The sequence below is a fragment of the Oncorhynchus masou genome, chromosome 28 (assembly GCF_036934945.1).
Source record: "Oncorhynchus masou masou isolate Uvic2021 chromosome 28, UVic_Omas_1.1, whole genome shotgun sequence".
NCBI lineage: Eukaryota > Metazoa > Chordata > Actinopteri > Salmoniformes > Salmonidae > Oncorhynchus > Oncorhynchus masou.
In genome coordinates this window covers 48202293-48229996 of record NC_088239.1, presented here as the reverse complement: position 1 = coordinate 48229996, position 27704 = coordinate 48202293, and the positions used below count along the sequence as shown (strand labels likewise).

At 41.8% G+C, this 27704-nt stretch overlaps 1 protein-coding gene across 2 annotated transcripts in view; it reads right to left on the bottom strand.

Annotated features, from left to right (window-relative positions):
• Positions 1–23418, bottom strand: part of LOC135517760 (poly [ADP-ribose] polymerase tankyrase-1-like) — a 108656-nt gene extending 85238 nt beyond the window's left edge. For both annotated transcript variants that reach the window (XM_064942344.1, XM_064942345.1), the window contains exons 1-3: positions 22944–23418; positions 20718–20942; positions 7987–8082 (exon numbers count right to left, since the gene is read on the bottom strand). In XM_064942344.1, coding sequence (XP_064798416.1) covers positions 7987–8082; positions 20718–20942; positions 22944–23373 — 751 coding nt within the window. In that variant the 5' untranslated portion in view covers positions 23374–23418. The remainder of the gene's footprint in view (positions 1–7986; positions 8083–20717; positions 20943–22943) is intronic.
• Positions 23419–27704: the final 4286 nt, after the last annotated feature.

Genomic DNA, 27704 nt, shown 5'->3' with positions numbered 1-27704 from the left:
TGTTCCATCGCACTTCTGAAGACAATGGAATTCTCCGGTTGGAACGTTATTGAAGATTTATGTTAAAAACATCCTAAAGATTGATTCAATACATCGTTTGACATGTTTCTACTGACTGTTACGGAACTTTTTGACATTTCATCTGCTTTTAGTGAACGCGCTTCGTGACTTTGGATCTAACAAAAGTAACTATTTGGACATAAATTATGTACATTACCGAACAAAACAAACATTTCTTGTGGAAGTGGGAGTCCTGGGAGTGCATTCCGATGAAGATCAGCAAAGGAAAGTGAAGATTTATAATGCTATTTATGACTTTTGTTGACTGCATAATATGGCGGATATATTTGTGTCTTGATTGGGCTCTGAGCGCCGACTCAGATTATTGCATGGTTTGATTTTTCCGTAAAGCTTTTTTGAAATCTGACACAGCGTTTGCATTAAGGAGAAGTGCATCTAAAATTCCATGCATAACAGTTGTATCTTTTTATTTTATTTTTTTAAATGTTACCCCCTTTTCTCCCCAATTTCGTGGTATCCAATTGTTAGTAGTTACTATCTTGTCTCATCACCACAACTCCCGTACGGGCTCGGGCGAGATGAAGGTCGAAAGCCACAGGAGGTTTGCGCATGGCCCGCCACAGGAGTCACTGGTGCGCGATGAGACAAGGATATCCCTGCCGGCCAAACCCTCCCTAACCCGGACGACGCTAGGCCAATTGTGCGTCGCCCCACGGAACTCCCGGTCGTAAATTGATGTGGCTCTCTGCAAAAATCAAAGGATGTTTTGGAACTTCTGAACGTAAGGCGCCAATGTAAACTCCGATTTTTGGATGAATATGAACTTTACCGAACAAAACATACGTGTATTGTGTAACATGAAGTCGTATGAGTGTCATCTGATGAAGATCAAAGGTTAGTGATTAATTTTATCTATATTTCTGCTTCTTGTGAATCCTCTCTTTGGCTGGAAAAATGGCTGTGTTATTCTGTGAATAGGCACTCAAATAACAATCGTTTGGTTTGCTTTCGTCGTAAACGCCTTTTTGAAATCGGACACTGTGGCTGGATTTACAACAAGTGTATCTTTAAAATGGTGTAAAATACATGTATGTTTGAGGAATTTTAATTATGGGATTTCTGTTGTTTTGAATTTGGCAACCTGCAGTTTCACTGGCTGTTGAAGAGGTGGGACGCTACCGTCTCACACACCCTAGAGAGGTTAAGGCTTTTTTGGGGTATCTGTACTTAACTTTTTTTTAATTACAACTTTTACTTCACTACATTCCTAAAGAAAATATACTTTTTACTTAATGTTCCCTGACACCCAAAAGTACTCGTTACATTTTGAATGCTTAGTAGGACAGGAAAATGATCCAATTCAAACTTAAGAGAACATCCTGGTCATCCCTACTGCCTCTGATCTGGCAGACTGACGAAACACACATGCTTGTAAATTGTGTTGGAATGTGCCCCTGGCTATCCGTAAATCAAAAAATAAAATGGTTGCACCTGGTTTGTTTAATATAGGGAATTTGAAATGTACACTTCTACTTTTCAAAAAGTATATTTGAGCAATTACATTTACTTTTGATACTTAAGTATATTTAAAATCAAATACTTTTAGAATTTTACTCAAGTAGTATTTTACTGGGTGACTCACTTTTACTTGAGTCATTTTCTAATAAGGTATCTATACGTTTACTCAAGTATGACAATTGGGTACTTTTTCCACCACTGATCAAGGACGATCAATGGAAACAGGAGGCACCTTGGGTCAATTTTGAGTTTCATAGCAAAGGGTCTAAATATGTATGTAAATAAGGTATTTCAGGTTTTTAATATACATTTGCAAACATTGCTAAAAATCTTTTCTCGCTTTGTCATTATGGGTTATTGGGTTTAGATTGATGAGTAACATGATTAATTGTATCCATTATAGAACACTGCTATAAAAAGGGGAAGTCTGAATACTTTCCTAATGCACTGTACATATACAAACATATTTCCACACTATGAGGTTGGAATAATACTGTAAAATTGTGAAAATGATAATGTAAGCGTTTAAAAAAAAAGACTGCCTAAATTTCCGCCTGTTTTGTTGGGATGCTGTTTTGGCCTTCCATGGTGACATCACCATGTGGTAAATTAGTTAATAGACCAATAAGAAAGAGTTCCAAAACTCCCTGCCAATAACATCTAATTTTCAGTTTTCCCCTCCCACTCCCAGACAGTCATAGCAAAATTCTTGCTTGAGAAATTGCTAAAAAGTCATTTGTTTTCTATCAAAATGCCCAAAAATAATCAGATACTTAATTGTTATCCAGAAATAATTAAATATGGAGATAACTGCTTCAATGGACCTTTAACACTCCGCGAACCTATTGTCTCTGTGTAGCCTCAAGAGCAGCTGGTCTCTACGCACCCTCACTCTATCACTGTCCCTTTTAGCCAGCCTCTCTCTCCACTGCTCTCAGCGCCCTTCTCACTCCCTGTGATTCTAAGCACGGCGGTGGGGTGTGGTGGAGTGGGGCCAGGGCGGCTGAGAGTTGGGGGCACTGGGGCAGACACTTCATCAGTAGCAGGTAGAGGCCCTGGCTGCAGTAGAGGAAGAAGAGAAAGGGAGCGCCCACACAGCATCTTACTCATCTTGCTCAGATTCTGGCACTCCTATCTAAATCTACCTCGCATAGGGGGTAGAGCTACAGGTGCTACTGGGGCTAAACTTCAGAATTAAATCACGCACAGACCACTCAATCCGTGTCTTTCATTTGCAGAGTTGCAAAGTCAACACAGCCAAAATGACATCCAAATAGGCACCCAATACTAAATGGGTGCAATGTCGACTTGCTTCAGCATGTACAATCCGCATAAATGTTCCTCCATCTTCTTATCTGCATGTCATTGTGTTCTGTTGGAGAGGTCTCCCATCATATTGGGGACCATCTTCCCCCCTCCCCGGGGCCGAAAGAACATCCTACACATCATACTGGGGCCTCTCAACATTGCATTTTCCCATCAGAAGATGAGATGTGTGAAACAAAATGACACAATCCTTTTCATACCCAGAGTACAGCGAATTTAATTTCAAGTCGTCTGGAAAAAGTCAATAATTCAAAAGCGATTCATCTGTGTGTGGAGGACGACGCGGAGAAGCATGCATCAAGCGGTGTTATAAGGCGATTTCTTTAATGCAAGCTTTGAGGATCCAACAAAAGACTAACCCCGGGTGTCGTCCGTAACACTAAATTACTTCTAGCCGGGATTTGAAAATGCATTTTCGTGGCAGTTAGTTACGGATTACATGTAGGGATATATTCTCCGCTCAGGAACCGTGGCAACACTTCAAGCTTTGCTGGAACGGCGTAGATCTAAATTTGTCATCGCTACAGGATATTTGTTCCCCGTCACCCGGGTAGTTTATAGGTCAATATAATCTTTAATCAAACAGTGTACTCGCTGTTCGCTCTGGGGTAGAAGAACTGAATAACAGCTCTAAATCCATCCAAAATGCAGCCTGCAACTAGGAGTACACTACAGACAGGGGCTAACAGCAACACAGGGTGCCACAGTGTTTTGAAGTACGGTGTGGACTCCCAGGTGTGGCATCTTTAAAAAGATGATATCATTTCTCATCTGGTGCCCTCTAGAAAACAACATGTCAATGTAAAACAAGTTAGACCAGAGTAGAGTATGATATACAGTCCTGAGGATGAGAGGAGTCAGTTTACTCTAGGTTGGTACACGAATGTCCGTCTTGGACGGTTCCTAGACCGCAATAGTCAATCATAAGTAAATATAATTATATTGGCTGTTATTGCTGTGTATACACAGTACGTCTAGCTTATTTCATATGACAGATCTATATAGATTGAATGTAACTTACCTCATATCACAGACATAGATAACTGGTAGAACATACCAGATACCTTTATGATTACACTGTGTCCTTGTCCATGGGGTAGTTTGGAACAAAAACCTAGCCCATGGCCTCTAACACTGGTCTCACGTTGAGATGGTTATGGTTTGTCGCTTTGTGCCTTCTCACAGCCAAAGGCTTGGGCTTTTTCCTCGAGACATCAGTCCTGTTACTACTGTATAAGCCAACACCCAGAGGATGTATAACACAGCCAGAGCAACACCATGATCATTTAGCCTCTGCTTGGTCCTCTGTTCAAGACTAACCTTGGGGAGGATTGTTTATGTAACAGTCAGCACAGTACAACGTCCACTCCGTTTAGGTAGGCCAACTGAGAAATCACAACATTACCCTGCTATAAATGGGAAAAGCCTCGTAAGGGCCCTGAAAAATAGTGTTCAGCTAATGATTTGACAATCTATTGCGACGTGTCCTTGGTTTCTACATATTATAAACGTATTCCAATGTCTAAGCTAAGTGTTGAATAAAAAAAAAAGACATTCAACCCACATGCAGTGCCTCTGTTCTATTCTCCCCTTGTTTCATTGAAGTGCCACTGAGAGTTTTTGATGGTCTGCATAAAGAACATCCATATCGATCCAATCTGGCAAAAATATTGCAGAGGAAAAAAGACGGACTCCTCAAAATGTTGTCGGTCTCGCCTCCACTCGTGACATAAGAACTGAGCTCTATATTACAAGGAGAAGATTGTGCCAGGCGAGGAGATAAAACTAAGTGTCAGTGGAATCTCCTTTTCAAGATAACAGTCCTATAGTTTCTCTATCTTAGACAGAGAAACTGTATGTGTCTTGTTCTTCTGTCCTCGTGGGGACCTGAAATCCCCAAAAGTCACCACAAGGATAGTAAAACAAGGAAAAATCTCCCTCATGGGGACATTCCCCACATCCCCGCGAGGACAAAAGTTATTTTAAGCTTAGGGGTTAGGTTTAGGGTTACAAATTAGGGTTGGGTTTTAGTCAGGGGAAATAGGATTTTGAGTGGAAATCAAATGTAGGTCCCCACGAGGATAGAAGAACAAGTGTGGCGTTTATTCTAATATCAAAATGAACATTAGTATTGGAATACTTGCGAGTATACATTTTTGCGAGAAAAAAAACGTGTATTTTAACACGGGTAGCTTGTTGTTTTTGTTGGCCAATCAAAGTGCCAAAGAGGCTCAATGTGTAGCAAGTGGAGTGAGAGTTCACTAACACAAAGCAAGATGGAATAAAGTTACAGAATTAAAATGTTACCGAATTGAGAAGTAGGCCACAACGAGCAACCAAAAGGTAGATTGTTGTTTTATCTGAATGGGGTTGGGGGGGGTAGCCTCAATTATCCTAGCTAGCTATAGCTTCTCTAGTAGGCTGGACAGATTACATTTTTAACAATGCTTTTTTTCCCGATAAAAGCTAGTTCATCGCATCCGCCGTGGAGCCCAGTTTCATAATGTTACCATTTTTCCAAGCTGCTTGTCATTGATTTGAAGTAATCAAGAAAAAACAGGCCTTATTTTAGGTCATTTTTCACCCTGCCAGCTCCTATTAGTTCTATAGAGCACCAACTCGCCTTACGAACGTTCTATTCCCAGCTTATTGTTTTACGTCACAATTCTTCGCTATTGTTGGCAATGAGACCTGCTCACGTTGTTAAAGTTCAAATGTAAACAAAGAAATTACTCATGAAACTGAGGTCGTCCTATTGATTCCTATAGGGGAAATATAGGCATGTCGGTCTATTTCGCCAAATATCTTGCAATGTGTATATTTAGATTTTTTTCTAGTCAGACGTCATTTTAAAATCACGAGAATCTCCTCTTTCTAATTATGTAAATCTGTATCTGGGCAGAGAGCTGGGTTGTCATCAAATGCTAGCCCCAAAATACTTTTTGCCCTTGGAACGCAGAGCTCCCCCATTGTTTTCCTATGGAGGCATGCCAGCCTATTTAGCCAAATATCTCACCATGTGTATATTTCGATTTTTTCAAGTCGGGCACCATTTCAAATCAGGAGAACCTCTTCTTTGTAATTATGTATGTCTGGGCAGCGAGCTCTTTTGTCATCGATCACTAGACTAGAAATAGTCAGAAGTTTATCTATTCCTCTACTTTCATTACGCGGACATAAGCACAGTTGACACCATCGAGGTGCAGATGTTTACTTTCTACACAAGTTTTTTTTTTACAGTTTCGTCCGACGAACAGATTGTAGTGATAAAATAAAAAGGGATAGATTTTTTGGTGAATTTTATGTGAAATTAAATTCTAAGCATCAATCCAGTCAAAACAGGCTCTGCGAATGTTCGATTCCATTCATTTGCTATGGGCGTGCGCTAGTGTTCCAGCTTAGCCAATATTCTTTTGCGGTTTTTCTTACTTGGGTGAATTTTAACTCACTCTATTGTCCAGCCTCTCTCTAGGCTACTTCAGTCAAGACGGGCACTGTTATGTGTGATGATAAATAACATTGTGGCTGCTACAAGTTAGCTTGTCTTGGCCGTAGCCGAGTTGCCGTGGCTAGTGGCTACCGTGACACTCCGTCTCCCTCCGTCTGCTCACTCCAAGCCCCTTTACAGCTGCAGCAATAGAGTACCAGCCTCTCTCCCTCACGCAGCAGTGAACAGGTAAATAAAAAAATCATTGTTTTTCAAATAAAAATGTAAAATAAAAATGTAACAAAACAAACTGTTTAATTTTAAAAAATCATGTATTTCAAATTTCCAGACTTAGGGCAAAAATTCATGATACTATTTGAATAAAAACCCCTTCCCTAGTATGTGCGTGTGTGAACACTTAGCTTTGCTCTAGGAGAGAGAGTCGGGGCCTTGAGCAGCATGAGGGTCGAACAGAGTGCTGGCGCAAAGTGCAGAGAGAGATAAGAAAAGTCGATATGTAACAATTATCTGGAGTACTCCAGTGACTGGAGGGGTTCTCCTCTCTCGCTGCTACACTATTTATACAGACAGTACAGTCCTCTCGGCTGCTCTTTCTCAACCCATGAAAGTCGTCTGGTGATTGTTGATAGCCGGGTCATGATACTACAAGGCCAGAGTTTAGTGTGACAGTGATGGGCATTTTCTACCTGGATCGCATCAGTTCACTGACAGTGTCTCAAAACGAAAGTCCTAGCAGGTGGTATAATTAAGATGTTGTATTAGCATCATTATACATTCATCTCCAAGAAATCTAAACACACACGCACGGCTTAATACTGCGGTCTGCACACAGCAATCAATAAGAGGAAGTTTTTCTCACGGTCATATTCAGCAACAGAGGACAAATAGGCAACAGTAAACAGTGTGTTGCTCTTCTTGCGTGCCACACTCCAACGTACTAAACGCTTCCTGAGTGTGAATTAGTCCTGTCTGCTCTCGTATCATGTGAATGTTTTGTTGTTGAATACTGTTATCAATATCATTCACGTTTGCATCACATACAGAAATTCCAGACAAATAACATCCGCTCTGTGATTTGTTTACAAGGTGGGTGGAAAGCCTTTTAGGACAGTCCTCCACTCTGTATTGCACGTTAATTTATCTACCAGCCAGGGAACATGATGAAACCGCGTGAACAGAGAGGGCGTGAAAGAAAAGAAACACAACGGAACAGCCTAATTATGGATTTGTCTTGACTGCTGAAAGGAGGGAATCACACAACCAACTCAGACACAAAATCAACAGATAAGACCATGGAAGAGGGTGAAGGATAGAGTAGTGTGGATACAAGTGGAGGATCATTCGCAGTTTGACAACTTATCTCTGGGGGAGAGAGAGAGGAGAAGTGAGGCGCAAGAGGTCAGGTACATAGGAAGAGAGAAAGAGTGGTAGAGGTAGAAAGAGCGAGGGGTAGAGAGACTGCTAGAGGAGAAGGTATGTAGACAACAAAGAGAAAGAGAGTGGTAGATACAAAGAGATATAGAGTGGCAGAGGTAGAGAGCGCAAGAGAGGGAGAGAGAAAGAGTGCAGTGGAGGTAGAGAGACAGAGTGATAGAGGTAACTTGAGAAAAAGAAAGAAAGGGTGGAAGAGAGGTAAAAAAATAAAAATACAATAATAATCGCTCATCACTTACCAGTGAGCACAGCCTTGGCAGACGGGTCGGAAAGGTCCAGGGCACTCTTGCCGTCGGTGTTGCGAATGTTGGGGTCGGCTCCATGCTGGAGCAGCACTGTACAGGGGAAACACAGACAGTAGCTGAGCTCAGGCAGGGACAGACACAGACCACCACTGCTAACACCAGGACTAGCGCTGCCGCCACTGCTGCCCGCTAGCACTCTCTGGCTCCGCGGCATGCTGCCGACATAAACATACATCTCACACCAGCGGTGCGTCGTGAGAACGGAGGACCGGAGCGACAGCAGGCAGCAAGAGGGGAAAAAAACAACAGCCCAAACTGAATGCTGCGGCGGAGGTGAGGAGAAGGGGAAAAAGCCATATTAGAAAAACAGGCAGGAGGACTCGGGCACTACCATGTGACTCCAGCACAGGTATGAGAGCAGAATATCAAAGCCCGCCTGACTGCCTAGCCTTTCTCGCTCTAGCCCAGGGAGGGAGAGGGAATGAGAGAGAGAGAGCTAGCGAGCGTGACAATAAAAGAGCAGAGGGTTAGAGACAGAGTAAGGGAGGGGAAAGAAGAGAGACGGGGGGACATGTTTCCCAGGGTGCAGCGTTTTAATCTCCCCCAGATGAGTGATTGTCTGAGTGGATGAACAGCAGAGCGCTCGCTCACAAGGAGACCAGCGGCCCCGAACTCAGCTCTATCCCGAAACACACACACACGCGCACACACTACCAATCACATCCTGCAACACTACTACGCTTCAGTCGTTCTTCACTTTACACACCCACACTGCTCTATGTATTACCAAGGTTTACACACTGAAAAAAACAAAGAAGACACACAAAGGGAGAGAGGCAGAAAAATGCTCTGCACTCAAATCAGGGAGCAGGACAATGAAAGAAGAGTCAATGGGGAGGGAGGTCGGGAGAGGGAAAACAAGAGGGTCGGTTAAAGACAACTCCTACTCAATCTGGATCGCACCTCTCAAAATCACATACACCTTTTATACACAGCAGAACAGGGTGAGGGTGCTAGCTTTCGGAGCCATTTGTCATCATACGTATTCAGTCACGCGAGCAGCAGCTTTTCTCAACATCGCCACTCGGATGATCACTTGGCTAAATGGGAGCCCATGTCTGTCTGCCTGCCTGCCCCTCTCTCCACGTCGGTGACGCACGCCACACGTTAACTCACCCATTCCTCAACACAAATGTGATTTAGCTTTGCACCAAATCACATTGTCTTCCACATCCACTCCTGTCCTACTAGCCTGGTAACTAAAGGAGCAGGGAGACACTAAAGAGAAAGCCTTGGTGGAAGAAAGAGTGAACAAATCCAATGAAAAGGAGCCCTCTGTAAAATAGACATATGCTGGGCTATAGCAGCAGTCTCAGTCCTGTAACAGATTAATATGCAGGTAGGCTCTCATACGCTGCTGCGTTAGCTGGAGGCAGAGCAGAGAGCCGAGGTATGACAGGCAGTCAGTGGGAGTCTGATGGAGGGGTGGCCGTGCTGGTGGAGGGGGCAGTGGAGAGAGGGATGGGGCAGTGTGGAGGGGGCTTGGTGTCGTGCCAAGGCGTAAATGATGGCGACGGGGTGATTAAGATTCGCAGGTGCTCCTCTGACAGCTTGCCTGCCTATCTATCTGTCTGTCACACATGAGCGAGAGAGGGAGCGAGAGCGAGCGAGCTCAGCTGTTCCTGTACAGCAACAACACCTCCTTCCCCCTCATAATGTAAACCCACATGACCTCCACCCTCCGAACACACACACATACCAAAGAGAGACACTCCCAAAGATTGAGTAGATGAGCCATTTGCCTTGCCATCGCCGCTCACCCTGCTCCCATGGTGCTGCGCGTGCAGCTGGCTAACACGGCCAATAACACCTACAACAATGATAAACGAGAGGGCGGGAGAGTGCTCAGCATACAAACACAAGCCACTGTGGAGTGACAGAGCTAGCTGACAAGATGGAGAGGATGGAGGGGGCCTGATCATATGATCCTGACACGTAGGTGCTGACACAGTGTATTGCGATTCTATACGTATTAGGATTCCATACTACGATTGTATTGCATTATGATTATCGCTCATACACGCCGTCTGCCCGGTACAATTCTCTAACGTGCCAGCGGCCATCGAAAGGTGAGCATTTCCCCACTGAAGTCAGTTACAACAAGAAACTGCAGTCTGGTCAAGAGCCTGGTGAAGACGAGCACGCAGGTGAGCTTCTCCGAGACGGTTTCTGACCGTTTGCGCAGAAATTCTTTGGTCGTGCATAGGGCTGTTGCGGAATCCCGTATTATCACCACACCGGCGGTCATGAGTAATGAAGGCAGTTCAATTCCAAGTGACCTTTTAGTCACGGTGATTAGGGTTGCTAACTGCCTGGTATTCAAGCACTCTATTCTCACTCTAAATCACTCTGACAATGCAAAAGTAATCAAACATCTAATCAAACACTTCTTGAGAGCCCGTGAGCGCATGTTGCACAACATTTCTATAGGCTACGCGAGAAGTGATGGTCGATATGAAAAAGAAGAGGATCCCATCATAGGCCAGACCTACTATATTTATTTCTAAACGTTCTTAATATTTAGCACATCGCAACAGGAGTATAAACTACATGCCTGGCATGAAAATGAACCACGGAAAGGCGTCCTCCATTCGCTATTTAAGTGCATAGATGACATGCATTTTTCCTGCTGCCCCGTTTCGAGACAGGTGCATAATGGTCCATTCTAAATCAAAACAAATTTCACACATATTATTTAGAATATGTGAAAACAAGATTAAATCAAGAATAGTCTGATGGGTATCAATGTCAGCCTATCACTTGTGAATGATGCCCAGCATAAAGGCAAAAAACTATTCCTTTTTTTGCCGACTTTTTCCGAATCAGTCGCACAACTCATGTAGCCTAGCCCATAGGCCTGTGTTTAGATAAGGTTTCTATCACAACTAAAGTGGCCAAATAACTTATTAAAATGAAGCACATTAATCCGCTTTACAAGGTGTGTAGCGTCTTACTTGCATGCATATTGAGTTAAGTTTGGGGAAAATAATTTGCTCCATATAAATGCATCTGTATAATAAAAACATACATGCATAATCGCATTTGCGGTCAAATGATAATGGTCTTTTCCCGCTAAATGGAACATTTGCGCTTATAGCCTACTACCATGTGTGCATTGCTGCGCTTATAATAGAAGAAATAGCCTAATAGTTCATTAACATTTTAAGCTAAACGTTCTGATCTGTTGCATCAGCCATATTGCGTTTTTTTAGTAGATTGGTCAATTTAGTAGATTGGCATAGGCTAGTGCTTTTGCTGTTCGTTAGGCCTACTCATTTTGTTGGCTGACGAAAAGTAAATGCGGACAGTCCTTCCAATATCTTCAATATGCACCTCAGAATTGGGTAAGGACCCGCGCAGTTGCATCCACGATGTGTCTGTCTTCACTTGAAGCCAGTATGAAAGACCCGATCACGTGATGGGGAGCCATGTGAGCGAGAGGCGCTCGAAGCACGTAGCACTCAGGGAGAAGGGCACATCGCAGCACTCCAGACCAAGGTGCATTATGGCCACACAAAGGGGATGCCGCCGAAATATTCGAGGCATTATCAAGGGCTTGTCAAATTGTGAATGAAAGACTGATGAAGTGTGTACAGCCAGCGCAAAAACAAAAACAAAGCAGAGCTCAAGCCATTCAAGCAACTTTTTTCAAAATCATCATTAGAGTAGCATCATGAAGCCTTACAATGTATTAAATATCAAAACATGTAGCCCAACGTTTGTAGAACAACAAAAGTTACATTAATACCTCTAATTTAAGCAAATAGGAGTACATATTTCTTTATTTACCTGTCAACACAGAATAGCCGCATGTGTGCACACAAATCATTTTATTTCCACTTTGTTCAATTGTATTCTTCATATTATAAAATAATGCCACGGAATTCTAAGCAAATCTTGACTGCTAAATTAAATGGTGTAGCCCACAGCCATTTGGCATAGCCAGATCAGGACAACTCAGAGTATGCAATTCTGTTCTGCTGAAATAGACTACATTTTCTTCATATCATGCTTCTTTAGACCTGTCTAAATGATTGATTTATTGTGAAGGTGTAGTCTATATTATATGGATTTATTCGCCTTTTTAAAATGTAGATGTTCCAAAGGTCTGCATCAGTGGCTTGTAGGCTATGTGTGGAAGCCAGGAGATGCTAAATGTGTTTGTTAATTAAGAGTCAATTATCGTGAGACCGACAGTTAATTGCTTGAAAATCACCGGCTGTCATGACCGACACAGCCTTAGTTGTGCAAACCCGCAGATACATCAACTGTCCCGGTGGCTGGTCTCAGATGATCCCGCAGGAAAAGAAAACAGATGTGGAGGTCCTGGGATGGAGAGGTTATTTGTGGTCTGAGGCCGGTTGGACGTACTGCCAAATTCTCTAAAACGACGCTGGAGGCGGCTTGTGGCAGAGAAATTGACATTAAATTATCTGGCAACAGCTCTGGTGGACATTCCTGCAGTCAGCATGCCAATTGCATGCTCCTTCAAAACTTGAGACAGGTGTGGCTGATTAAACATGATCATTATTACACATTTGCACCTTGTGTTTGGGACAATAAAAGGCCACTTTAAAATGTGCAGTTTTGACAAACACAATGCCACACATTGTGTTTGTCAAAACTGCACATTTTAAAGTGGCCTTTTATTGTCCCAAACACAAGGTGCACCTGTGTAATGATCATGTTTAATCAGCCACACCTGTCAGGTGGATGGATTATCTTGGCAAAGGAGAAATGCTCACGAACAGGGATGTAAACAAATTTCTGAACAAAATTAGAGAAATACACGTTTTGTGCATATGGAAAATTTCGGAGATATTTTATTTCAGCTCATGAAACATGGGACCAACACTTTACATGTTGCATTTATATTTTTGTTCAGTATAATATTGTCCAAAATAATATTGTGGTATGTAACTATCGATTCCTCCCCATCACTAGTAAATGTCCAAATGTTATTAGTCTCTGTGAGAGTGAGAAATGTGTGTAGTAATTACATTCTGGCATGAGATGAGCAGAGTGAGTGTTCTTATGTTAATGAACTGGCACTGCTGAAATTAGGCTAAAGTCACTTAATGGTTACTGCTTAATTTCTGCTGAAATGATTTTCATTCAACATAAACATAACACACAAAAAGATGTATATAATATCTGAGACAAGCAAAAGCATGAGTGAATATCTCCTTACATGCCCAGTTCTGAAGACCAGCAGCTCACAAATAAACAATCTGTCTAGCTAGATTTCCATCCAATTGGCGACAGACAATCATCCCCACCAGTGTGTTTCCACCAAATGACAGTGCACACAAAATGTTATTTTTTTGCTTAACTTTTCATGTACCAAACAAAAATCTAAAGTCCAATGTGCTTCCATCACATTTAACTCCAACCTAGATTTATTTTCACCAAAACTGTTGCGTTAAATAGCAAATGTGCCTACTCTATATTTATTTCATGAATATGAATTCGGAGGGCAGAAATCATTAGGTATTAAAGCATTAGCCCTCTTACTAAAGGCTTCAGTCATGCAAAAGCTATACTTAAATCTGAACTGGTTCTCTAGCAGATTAGTAAGAATGGCTCACCCAATTTCTCTTTATTCAGATTACAACCTCACACTTTCAGTTATTATATAAATAATCTCCAAAATATTGCTATTTTTAAAACAAACCATAGAAAGTTACTTGCAATTTAAATTTAATCCACCAGAAAAGACAGAACGAATATGACAACCAATATTATGGTGAAAACAGTATACTCTTTGTAAATTATATCATAAATAGGGTTGGTGGAGTTAAATCACACACACAGCAAAAAAAAAAAAACATATGGAAACTAAATTACAACCAACAAATTGCAGCATTACAGCAAAAATGGAAGGCGCAAGTGGAATACGGAGAAAGTAAGGAACTGTCTGAACTGGTGAAGAGGCAACACGGAGTCACCTCTTCACTGTAGACGTTCAGACTAGTGTTTTTGGGGTACTATTTAATGAAGCTGCCAGTTGAGGACTTGTGAGGCGTCTATTCCTCAAACTAGGCACTCATTTTCTTATTTAACCTTTATTTAACTAGGCAAGTCAGTTAAGAACAAGTTCTTATTCACAATGACGGCCTAGGAAGTGGGTTAAGTGCCGTGTTCAGGACGACAGATTTTTACCTTCTCAGCTCTGGGATTCGATCTAGTAACCTTTCGGTTACTGGCCCAGCATTGTTATTAGATCTTTTTCATTTTGAAAAATGAGCTTGAGCGACAACATTGCGTCAATGGTCAGCTGATGGCTCTCAGAGTGACATGTGCGTAATAGACAAATGCGGCCATTGTTTCTCTCGCTCCTACTAAGAAGCCAACTGACCCGGTTGATATATTATCGAATAGATAATTGAAAAACACCTTGAGGATTGATTATAAAAAACGTTTGCCATGTTTCTGTCGATATTGTGGATCTAATTTAGAATATTTTTCAGAGTTGTCGTGACCTCAATTTCCGGTCGATTTCTCAGCCAAACGTGAAGAACAAACAAAGCTATTTAGGCTATAAAAATAATCTTTATGGAAAAAATTAACATTTGCTATCTAACTGGGAGTCTCGTGAGTGAAAACATCCGAAGCTCAAAGGTAAACGATTTAATTTGATTGCTTTTCTAATTTTCGTGACCAAGCTGCCTGCTGCTAGCTAGGCATAATGCTATGCTAGGCTATCGATAAACGTACACAAATGCTTGTCTTGCTTTGGCTGTAAAGCATAGTTTCAAAATCTGAGATGACAGGGAGATTAACAAAAGGCTAAGCTGTGTTTCAATATATTTCACTTGTAATTTCATGAATATGAATATTTTCTAGTCATATTTTTTGTCCGTTGTGTTATGCTAATTAGTGTCAGTTGATGACAATTCTCCCGGATCCGGGAGCGGTAGTTCCAAGAGGCTCCCCTGTCCTCCACTCGTTACCTGTATTAATGGCACCTGTTTGAACTTGTTATCAGTATAAAAGACACCTGTCCACAACCTCACAGTCACACCCCAAACTCCACTATGGCCAAGACCAAAGAGCTGTCAAAGGACACCAGAAACAAAATTGTAGACCTGCACCAGGCTGGGAAGACTGAATCTGCAATAGGTAAGCAGCTTGGTTTGAAGAAATCAACTGTGGGAGCAATTATTAGGAAATGTAAGACATACAAGGCCCCTGATAATCCCCCTCAATCTGGGGCTCGACGCAAGATCTCACCCCGTGGGGTCAAAATGATCACAAGAACGGTGAGCAAAAATCCCAGAACCACACGGGGGGATTATCACCTAGTGAATGACCTGCAGAGAGCTGGGACCAAAGTAACAAAGCCTACCATCAGTAACACACTACGCCGCCAGGGACTCAAATCCTACAGTGCCAGACGTGTCCCCCTGCTTAAGCCAGTACATGTCCAGGACCGTCTGAAGTTTGCTAGAAAGCTTTTGGATGATCCAGAAGAAGATTGGGAGAATGTCATATGGTCAGATGAAACCAAAATAGAACTTTTTGGTAAAAACTCAACTCGTCGTGTTTGGAGGACAAAGAATGCTGAGTTGCATCCAAAGAACACCATACCTACTGTGAAGCATGGGGATGGAAACATCATGCTTTGGGGCTGTTTTTCTGCAAAGGGACCAGGACGACTGATCCGTGTAAAGGAAAGAATGAATGGGGCCATGTATCGTGAGATTTTGAATGAAAACCTCCTTCCAAAAGCAAGGGCATTGAAGATGAAAACGTGGCTGGATCTTTCAGCATGACAATGATCCCAAACACAATGCCCGGGCAACGAAGGAGTGGCTTCGTAAGAAGCATTTCAAGGTCCTGGAGTGGCCTAGCCAGTCTCCAGATCTCAACCCCATAGAACATCTTTGGAAGGAGTTGAAAGTCTGTGTTGCCCAGCAACAGCCCCAAAATAGCACTGCTCTAGAGGAGATCTGCATGGAGGAATGGGCCAAAATACCAGCAAGTGTGTGTGAAAACCTTGTGAAGACTTACAGAAAACTTTTGACCTCTGTCATTGCCAACAAAGGGTATAACAAAGTATTGAGAAACTTTTGTTATTGACCAAATACTTATTTTCCACCATCATTTGCAAATAAATTAATTAAAAATCCTACAATGTGATTTTCTGGATTATTTTTTCTCAGTTTGTCTGTCATAGTTGAAGTGTACCTATGATAAATTACAGGCCTCTCATCTTTTTAAGTGGGAGAACTTGCACAATTGGTGGCTGACTAAATACTTTTTTGCCCCACTGTATGGGGGAAGGGAAATTAGGCAGACAATTACATTGATAAATTGTCGATTCTATCTGCAATATTAAAGCTGCTCTACACACTAAAAAAAGTTTTACAAAATCATGCTAATAATAATGTGCCTAATCTGGTCTTGGTACGTGCACTCAAGCCAACAGCTTGCAGATACAGTGCGCGTATGCTAGCCTACGTGATGACATTATGGATCATTTTAATTGTCAAATGGCAGTCACGCATCGATCATCATGGCATCAGAATCAGACCCTCACAATATACAGTTGAAGTCTGAAGTTTACATACACCTTAGCCAAATACATTTAAACTCAGTTTTTCATAATTCCTAACATTTAATCCTAGGAAATATTCCCTGTTTTAGGTCAGTTAGGATCAACACTTTATTTTAAGAATGTGAAATGTCAGAATAATAGTAGAGAGAATGATTTAAGCTTTTAATTCTTTCATCACATTCCCAGTGGGTCAGGAGTTTACATGCACTCAATTAGTATTTGGATGCATTGCTTTTAAAATGGTTTAACTTGGGTCAAATGTTTTGGGTAGCCTTCCACAATAAGTTGGGTGAATTTTGGCCCATTCTTACTGACAGAGCTGGTGTAACTGAGTCAGGTTTGTAGGCCTCCTTGCTCGCACATGCTTTTTCAGTTCTGCCTAAAAATGTTCTATGCGATTGAGGTCAGGGCTTTGTGATGGCCACTCCAATACCTTGACTTTGTGTCCTTAAACCATTTTGCCACCCCAAGTATGCTTGGGGTCATTGTCCATTTGGAAGACCCATTTGCGACAGAGCTTTAACTTCATGACTGATGTCTTGAGATGTTGCTTCAAAATATCCACGTAATTTTCCTACCTCATGATGCCATCTAATTTCCGAAGTGCACCAGTCCCTCCTGCAGCAAAGCACCCCCACAACATGATGCTGCCACCACTGTGCTTCACGGTTGAGATGGTGTTCTTCGGGCTTGCAACCTCCCCCTTTTTCCTCCAAACATAATGGTCATTAAGGCCAAAAAGTTATATTTTTGTTTCATTAGATCAGAGGACATTACTCAGAAAAGTACAAAGGCTTTTTTTATGGCGGTTTTGGAGCAATGGCTTCTTCCTTGCTGAGTGGTCATTCAGGTTATGTCGATATACGACTTGTTTTACTATGGATATAGATTATTTTGTACCAGTTTCCTCCAGCATCTACACAAGGTCCTTTGCTATTGTTCTGGGATTGATTTGAACTTTACGCACCGAAGTATGTTCATCTCCTGAGCGGTATGACGGCTTCGTGGTCCCATGGTGTTAATACTTGCGTACTATTGTTTATACAGATGAATATGGTACCTTCAGGCATTTGGAAATTGCTCCCAAGGATGAACCAGACTTGTGGAGGTCTACAAAAACAATTCTGAGGTCTTGGCTGATTTCTTTTGATTTCCCCATGATGTCAAGCAAAGAGACACTGAGTTTGAAAGTAGGTCTTGAAATACATCCACAGGTAAGCCTCCAATTGACTCAAAGTATGTCAATTAGCCTATTAGAAGATTCTAAAGCCATGACATATTTTCTGGAATTTTCCAAGCTGTTTAAAGGCACAGTTAACTAAGTGTATGTAAACTTCTGACCCACTGGAATTGTGATACAGTGAATTATAAGTGAAATAATCTGTCTGGAAACAATTGTTGGAAAAATGACTTGTGTCATGAACAAAGTAGATGTCCTAACTGACTTGCCAAAACTATAGTTTGTTAATAAGAAATTTGTCAAATATTCTCAATAATAAATGTCTGGAAAGACAACAGAACCATCAAAGTCGAGAGGAAGTTTTAATCGGAGTACAGCACATCAACTTAATTCAGATCATTACCCACCAGAGAGAATAACGTGCTCATCCCTGTGCCCACGATGCACATTTCACAGCAGAGAGACTGCAACAAGAAACTTCATTCTCAAGAGCCAACAAATATAGTAGTCAAGCATAATTCAAAGAACCAGATGCTAAAAAGCACACTGCTCTGAAGGCGTATAGACAACGTGTCTCAACTCTTGGTCAATGCAGGGATAATTCCATTACAGCAATGGTAGAAAATAAACTCTTGCCAATATATACAGTGCCTTTGGAAAGTATTCGAACCCCTTGACTTTTTCCACATTCTTACGTTACAGCCTTATTCTAAACTTGATTTAAAAAACTATTTGTCCTCATCTACACACACTACCCCATAACAACAAAGAAAAAACAGGCTTTTTTTGCGCTATTTTATTCAAATAAAAAACTGAAATATCACATTTACATAAGTATTGAGACCCTTTGCTCAGTACTTTGTTGAAGCACCTCTGGCAGCGATCACAGCATTGAGTCTTCTTGGGTATGACGCTACAAGCTTGGCACATCTGTATTTGGGGAGTTTCTCCCATTCTTCTCTGCAGATCCTCTCAAGCTCTGTCAGGTTGGATGGGGAGCGTTGCTGCACATCTATTTTCAGGTCTCTCCAGAGGTGTTAGATCGGGTTCAAGTCCGGGCTCTGGCTGGACCACTCAAGGACATTCAGAGATTGTCCCGAAGCAACTCCTGCGTTGTCTTAGTTGTGCACTTAGAGTTGTTGTCCTGTTGGAATGTGAACCTTCATCCCAGTCTAAGGGTTCTGAGAGCTCTGGACCAGGTTTTCATCAAGGATCTCTCTGTACTTTGCTCTCTTCATCTTTGCCTCGATCCTGACTAGTCACCCAGTCCCATGCCGCTGAAATACATCCCCACAGCATGATGCTGCCACCACCATGCTTCACCATAGGGATGGTGCCAGGTTTCCTCCAGAAGTGACGCTTGGCATTCAGGCCAAAGAGTTCAATCTTGGTTTCATCGGACCAGAGGATCTTGTTTCTCATGGTCTGACAGTCTTTAGGGGCCTTTTATTTGGCAAACTCCAAGCGGGCTGTCATGTGTCTTTTACTGAGGAGTGGCTTCGGTCTTTTCCCTCTACCATAAAGGCCTTACTGGTAAAGTGCTGCAACGATGGTTATCCTTCTGGAGGATCCTCCCATCTCCACAGAGGAACTCTAGAGCTCTGTCAGAGTTAACATCGGGTTCATTGGTCACCTCCCTAACCAAGGCCCTTCTTCCCCAATTGCTCAATTTGACCGGACGGTCAGCTCTAGGTAGTTATAAACTTCTTCCATTTCAGAATGATGAGGCCACTGTGTTATTGGGGACCTTCAATGCTGCATAAATGTTTAGGTACCCTTCCCCAGATCTGTGCCTCGACACAATCCTGTCTCGGAGGTCTACGGACAATTCCTTCAACCTCATGGTTTGGTTTTTGCAATGACATACACTATCAACTGTGGGACCTTAGACAGGTGTGTGCCTTTCCAAATCATGTCCAATCAATTGAGTTTATCACAGGTGGACTCCAATCAAGCCGTAGAAACATCAAGCATGATCAATGGAAACAGGATGCACCTGAGCTGAAATTCAAGTCTCCGAGCAAAGGGTCTGAATACTTATGGAAATAAGGCATATCTGTTTTTTTATACATTTGCAAATATTTCTAAAAACCTGTTTTCGCTTTGTCATTATGATGTATTCTGTGTAGATTGCTGAAGAATTGTTTTTATTTAATCCATTTAAGAATAAGGCTGTAACGGAACAAAACGTGGAAAAAGTCTGAATAATTTCCCAAAAGGCACTGTAGGTCAAAGTAAGTGACAGAGAAGGGACTGTGGCTCTAGTTTCTGCCCCGAGAAATTGATCTGGCCTGATGTTCTTTTCAATGGTGTCTGGCTTCCTCCCTGGAGACAGGGAGACTGTTAGGGCCAGACCATTATGGGCTGGTCAGAAAATGTCATTATGCCATTGAGATGTGATTCTGTTGAGATCACTAGGGGTGACATGTTTGTTTCAGGGCAAAATAACCTGACTGTAAGACTTGATGATAACATACGCAGCAGCAGAGCAACAGACCATAGACTCTCCTATCAATTTCTACAGCAGTTAGGCTATTATATGTTCTGATCTCCACTCCAATCTCCACCCGGCACAGCCAGAAGAGGACTGGCCACCCCTCATGGTTCCTCTCTAGGTTTCGTCCTAGGTTCTGGCCTTTCTAGGGAGTTTTTCCTAACCACTGTGCTTCTAAACCTGCATTGCTTGCTGTTTGGGGTTTTAGGCTCGGTTTCTGTACAGCACTTTGACAAATCAGCTGATGTAAGAAGGGCTTTATAAATAACTTTTATTTGTTAATTAAGCTGTTCATAACACAGGAGCCTTAGATTTGTATTCAAAGATAGCTAGGACTATTTTATCATACAGAAATGTGATTCAAGTGTGTGAAGTCAGCACAAAATGCAAGGTAACCATAAAAGTTGCATGTCGTCGTAGATGTTTCTTACCGATGCACACGTCTATTTTGCCCTTGATGGCAGCCTCGTGGAGAGGTGTGTAGTTCCAGTTGTCCCGGGCGTTTGGGTCAGCGCCCTGACAGAGGAGCAGGCTGACCACCTCTGCGTGACCAAAGGAGCAGGCGTTATGCAAAGGGATCAAACCTCCGTCATCACAGGCGTGAACGTTGGCCCCAGTCTGAAGGAGGTGCTCCACAACATCCTTCCTCCCAAATCCTAAAAAGTGGAAAGATTGTGCAAAGTGTTTTTCCTCCATACACAAATGGGTCTCTAAAACAGTGAAACACAACCTGTAATCATTGTTTAACATATTTTATTGTTTTTATTATAAGACATACTGGTTGTGCATCACATATACTAAATCAGTATGGTAAGCTGCAGGCTAAAGTTAAAAATAGACTTGGTTTCCTCCATTGTAATCACTCCTCTTCACCCCAGATGCCCAACTAACCCTGATTCAGATGACCATCCTACCCATGCTAGATTACGGAGACGCAATGTATAGATCGGCAGGTAAGGTTGCTGTCGGACAGCTGGATGTTCTTTACCATTTGGCCATCAGATTTGCCACCAATGCTCCTTATAGGACACATCCCGGCAATCTATACTCTTCTGTAAATTGGTTATCTCTGTATACCCGTCGCAAGGCCCACTGGTTGAAGCTTATCTATAAAACCCTCTCTGAGATGGGTGGGTATAATTTGTGGAACATTCCAATAGAAATCTGTTCCAAAAACTTTGTAAAGTACAAGGTTGCCAACAAACAATGCATACAAAGTAACATGATCAATCCACCTAGCTACCGAATAGGCATTAACTCACCATGTAGCTTATTCTTAATGTTTGTCGACAGGCTACCAGAGTGACTACAGACATTTTTCAGAATAAATATGGTGAGTAAAAAACGTCATTAAAATAGCCCACTCCCTAGCCCGGTATCTTATTCTTATTGTTGGCAAGCTTGTTATTTACAAAGCTTTTAGAACAAATACCTGTTGGAATGTTCCACAAATTATACCCACCCATCTGAGACATCTACTGCAGCCCTCGTCCTGTACATACAACACCCGTTCTGCTAGTCACATGCTGTTTTTTTTTTACCATGTCAGCTCAGGGATTCGACCTTGCAACCTTTCAGTTACTAGTCCAACACTAACTACTAGGCTACCTGCCACCCCTGTTAAAGGTCCCCAAAGCATACACATCCCTGGGTCGCTCCTCTTTTCAGTTCGCTGCAGCAAACACTCAAACTGGACAGTTTTATCTCAATCTCTTCATTCAAAGACTCAATCATGGACACTCATACTGACAGTTGTGGCTGCTTGTGATGTATTGTTGTCTCTACCTTCTTGCCCTTTGTGCAGTTATCTGTGCCCAATAATGTTTGTACCACGTTTTCTGCCTGGAAAGGCCTGTGTGTTTTGCTTACAACTTGCTGGCTAATTCAGTGCCCCTTCCCCAAGCAAAGTACCTCAACTCCACAATGACTTCATCCACGGAGTTGAGCACAGACTTAAGTTTTTTAAATGAACCTCTGACTCCTTGGAGTCGATGCAGACGATATACCTTGTCCTGTGTTTGTCCTTTGTCTTTGACATTTATTTGCTTAAATCCACACTTGTTAATAATACGTGCATATTAATATATACAACCACTGGAAGGTGTACTCAATGTATTTTCTCTACGGTGGAAACGCAGAATGTTCCAATTGAATCTCAAAAGGTGTTTTTTTTTTAAGTTAAACTCGGTGGTGGTATTTGGTTAACGTTTTATTAAAAACTTAACCTAGATATTTTTTTAATCAAATAAAGAAAACGCAAGCAACAATAGAAAACAAACATTGGTAAATGGTAAAGTTGTATCGAATAATTTCAATTTTTTGTTAAGTATCTAGTGCATATCAACGCGAACGAGTCGGAGGTTAATTTTAAAAAACGTATCTACGATTAACTCCGTGGATGAAATCATCGCGGAGTTGAGTTACTTTACCAACCCCTCCCTGAGTCTAAATGTAGGCTAGTTGGCTCGGCATTTTCAACAAGTTAGCCTAACGTTACTTAACTAGTACGCGAAGTTTGTTAGCTAACAATTTAGCTTGCAGAAGTTAGCCTCAGGAAATGTAGCTAGTTAGTTAGCAATTTACTCAAGTAACGTTAGTTGGCTAGCTATGTTAGCTAAACAAACCAGCTCGTAGCGAACATTCGCCATCGACGTTACCTGCAGCGAAGTGTAGCGGAGTGGATTTCCGCCCAGCCATGTCCTTGGCATTCACGTTAACCGTATCCACCAGCCTCTTCACCCGCGATACGTCCCCATTACGACAGGCTTCAAACAGCTCTCTGAAAGTCCCGCAGTCGCTGCCCCCGGGGCTGCTATTGCTACCCGAGTCAGGACTAGAGCCAGCGCTGCTGCTACCCCCGTTGGTAGTGGAGCTGCTGCTGCTTAGGGCCGGGGCGGGGATATCGGGGGAGGCCGGAGTTAACTCTGGATCCCCGGCACTGTCTACTTCAGCACCCGCTAGCACCGAAATTATGCCACCACGGGGAACGGGAGGAGACCCCGGAGGTGTAAGTGAAAGAGAAATACTGCGAGGTGGCGAGGATATGCTCTGCTTTTGCTGTTGGGAAGAGCGACGAGACGCCGCCATTTTTACAGCAGTCCCACTGGCAACAAAACATATATTGGCTAAACTTCCTGGAAGCGGAGACGCTAATTTCCGGTTTCTAATGTCAGCAGTGAAAGTCGCCCATGAAAATATTTTTAGAACTGGCTTTCAAAACGTTTTTTTAATCGTTTTTTTTACACAGCCTATGGTTTAATCAAATTGTCTGATTAATGAGCTTGTTATTCAATTGCCATAACAGTTTCTTTTTGCTCTTTCAACCGAATAGACTTGGCATGACATGGGTGAGACTTTCTCTCCTACACATGCACAGCAAATTCTATGGTTTTATAACTCTTCCATGGTCTGATATCTTGTGTTTTTAGTGTCAGACACAATAGTGTGTATACCTTCTAACAGCTACTATAGCTATATTATAATCAACCTTTACATTTTTTTGCACTGTACGCAACCCTCAAATAGCAGAAATAGACTGTCATATATGGTAAGGAAGATTCATTTCACTGAACATAATTTCCCTCTCGTCTGTGAAATTCAGTGTGCACGTACTGCACGATGAGTCATCCCCAGTATTTCCCTATGCAGATCACATTTTTCACTTAATCTAAAGTAGCCTGAATCACAAGCAGGCAGGACTGCCTGTCCTGATATTGACATGGACGAGAATATGAAACATATCTAACAGGCAATATCTGTTTCAGAAGAAAAAAAACTTTATTGCATGACTTAAATAGAAAATTACATTTTCAATGAGCAGTTGAATTCAGTGTCAGTCAGGTTGGCCTGATTACTTTTTCTGCCTTGACATTCAGTGCCTTGCAAATTACATATGAAAAAATGAAAGCTATTTGAATAACTATAGTCTATAGTGACAATGGTGAAAATGTACATTCTGCAACCATTCCGGTCTTTCCCATTTCAACATTGTAAGCCTATGGTTTTTTGGCATGTATACGGTACAATTATGGGAGAAGTACTCTTGACCTGGAGTGCTGGGAAACACACATGGAAGAAAATATACTCAACACAGATAAAGGACTTGGAATATGTGCCCTGCTTCTTCTATTACTGAACAGATAAAGAAAATGACTCGTATGCAGGGTGACACCCAGTGGAGAACCGTGGCAAAAACAGGAATGTTCCTGAAGACACTGGAGCTCCAAGTGGCAGGATAAACACTGAACAAAAATATAAATGCAGCTTGTAGTGTTAATCACCTGAAAGTTTCTATACACATAAAAAGCTTATTTCTCTCAAATGCATACATTTGTTTACATTTCTGTTAGTGAGCATTTCTCCTTTGCCAAGATAATCCATCCACCTGACAGGTGTGGCATATCAAGAAGCTGATTAAACAGCATGATCATGACACAGGTGCACATTGTGCTGGGGGCAATAAAAGGCCACTTTAAAATGTGCAGTTTTGTCACACAACACAATGCCACAGATGTCTCAGGTTTTGAGGGAGCATGCAATTGGCATGCTAACTGCAGGAATGTCCACCAGAACTGTTGTCAGAGAATATAATTATAATTTCTCTACCACAAACTGCCTCCAATGTCGTTTTTGAGAATATGGCTGTACGTCCAATGTTGCATTTTATATTTTTGTTCAGCATAAAAGCTGTGAAACTCCCACTGCTGAGACAGAAACCAATGCAACCAATACAGTGCCATCTCAGAGCAAGAAGATTCAACATTGACTGCTGTGCTCCCAGGAAGCTCCACACCGAGGCACCAAATAATCCATTATCTGCTGAGGAGTAGGTGGCTGAGAGAGTGGTGCCCATCAACTGTAGCCTGCATGTGACAATGCAACAATCCCTCAGCTCACAGACAGAGGGCAGCACCACAGAAGACAGCACCACAGATACACAGGAAAATGAATAGACAGGCTTCTAATCTTGTCTTTGTTTTTTTGTCATATGTTTTTTATAACATCTCTGGAATTATGTTTTATATGTTTAGTTTTGTTACCCAATAAAAATGTGCAAAATATATGTATTTTTGTGTACCAACAAAAAGCACAAACTGTACTTAATAAGTTTTAACTTATTTCACATACAATATTTAAGTCCCAGTCTTTATCAAGTAATTGAAAAGGACCTGCTGTAACCCTAACAAAGGTCTGTGAAAACCCAGATATCTTATGTCAGGCTTCCCCCAACTGACAGTCTGTGGGCCAAATGATTTTATACCTTTTTTTGTTTTTTATTTTGTAAACTAACGGACGTAAAAGACTGTAAAAACTCCAGCAAATCATCTCCAAGTTATTTACATTTTGGAAATCTATTACAAAGTATTACCACGTACGCTGAGTATACCAAACATTAGGAACACCCTTTACCCTCAGAACAGCCTCAATTCGTTGGGGCATGGACTCTACAAGGTGTCAAATGTTGACTTCAATGCTTCCCACAGTTGTGTCAAGTTGGCTGGATGTCCTTTGGATGGTGGACCATTCCAGATGCACACAGGAAACTGTTGAGCATGAAAAACCCAGCAACATTGTAGTTCTTGACACATACTGGTACCGCTGGCACCTACTACCATACCCTGTTCAAAGGCAATTAAATATTTTGTCTTACCAATTCACCCTCGGGATGGCACACATACACAATCCATGTGTCAATTGTCTCAAGGCTTAAAAATCCTTCTTTAACTTGTCTCCTCACCTTCATCTACACTGATTGAAGTGGATTTAACAATTAACATCAACAAGGGATCATAGCTTTAACCTGGATTCATCTGGTCAGTCTATGTCATGGAAAGAGCAGGTGTTCTTATGTTTTTGTTTACTCAGTGTTAGCAGATGTGTGGAAACAGGGACGGAACATAGTGTAAAAGGCGATTGGTTTGTCTGTGCAGATTAAGATAGCCCGAGGATGATTTCACAAGGGGTTAACCACGTAACTGTGTTTTGTCACAGTCCACACTATAATGTTAGGCTTTTAACTGACTTGCCTAGTAAATAAAATGTGCCCTTTCCTGCAACTTTCCATACAGCTGACTTCCTGCGGATAGTAAAACCAAGGGATGTCTCACATGCTGCTGTCACACTCAAACGGATCTGAGCTATACGTCCAGTCTAATGACTAAGTCACACAAAGACAAGTTTTTATCATATTAGAAAAAACGCTAGCCTATGACAAGAAACCATTTTTAAAGTAGTAAAGTGGATAGCATGACTAATTTAGTAATTTTCCACAACAGTACAAATGAGTTGTAATTATGTTCCGGGGCCCTGACCATCCGCTCAAGAAAAAATCGTCCCGTGGCTGAATTTAGTTGATGATCCCTGTCTCGTGTCATAGTCCTGATTTAGATTCAGCCCTCTAGCTGCTCCTTCAAAATTGTCACGCCCTAACCTTAGAGAGCCTTTTTATTTCTCTATTTGTTTAGGTCAGGGTGTGATTTGGGTGGGCATTCTAGTTGGTCTGTTTCTTTGTTGGCCGAGGATGGCTCACAATCAGAGGCAGCTGTCTATCGTTGTCTCTGATTGGGAATCATACTTAGGCAGCCTTTTTCCCCACATGTGTCTGTGGGTAATTATTTATTTTCTGTGAGTGTTTGTGTGCGCCACGGTTGTGGTCTGTTTCTGTTTACCTTTTTTTTGTGAAGGTTTCACTTCGATTAAAGCTGTGGAATTACATGCACGCTGTGCCTTGGCTCATTTATGACAGGGAGTTTGAAGACAGCGAACGTGACATGAAGGCTTAGTGTGTTTCATCTGATGCCGTGGTTTAGGAAGACAGTAACTCCTTCTTCTCATATACCAACTTCCTGTATGTTCCTTAACATTTATTGATCGGACATGGCATTAATCTGTGTCCAGATCAAGTTTCCTTTGAAATATTTAATTAACTTGGAGAAGTTACTGGAAATAGGATCTTAGCTGTTTTTGTACATTCAAATCGAGCATATTATTACATTATAGATTGTGACTCATTGTGCACACTATGAATACACACTATGAATAATTTTTTGGTCGTGTGATGTTCTCTCAACAAACACAACACTATATTTAAAGACAGAGTAAGGAAGCAATGTTGTCAGTGGGTGTCAATTTCAAAGTCACATCCAAGAAGATGGTTGAGGGAAACTGAATACTGACTCAAGCTACATTTATACAATATTAAAACATTTACTACATGTCATATCAATAAGGGGAAGGGCACTTGTAATTCCTTTTATGTCTGTATCACTTTTAAGGCAGAACCATATGTTATAACTGTTATCCTCATAAGTACAGTGATTTCAGGAAAACCTTGGATTTGTTGTCATGGGGGAAAGGTTATTCATGGACAGAAATGACAGCATGACAAAGCAGCTGTTGTAGATGACTTGCTCACTTTG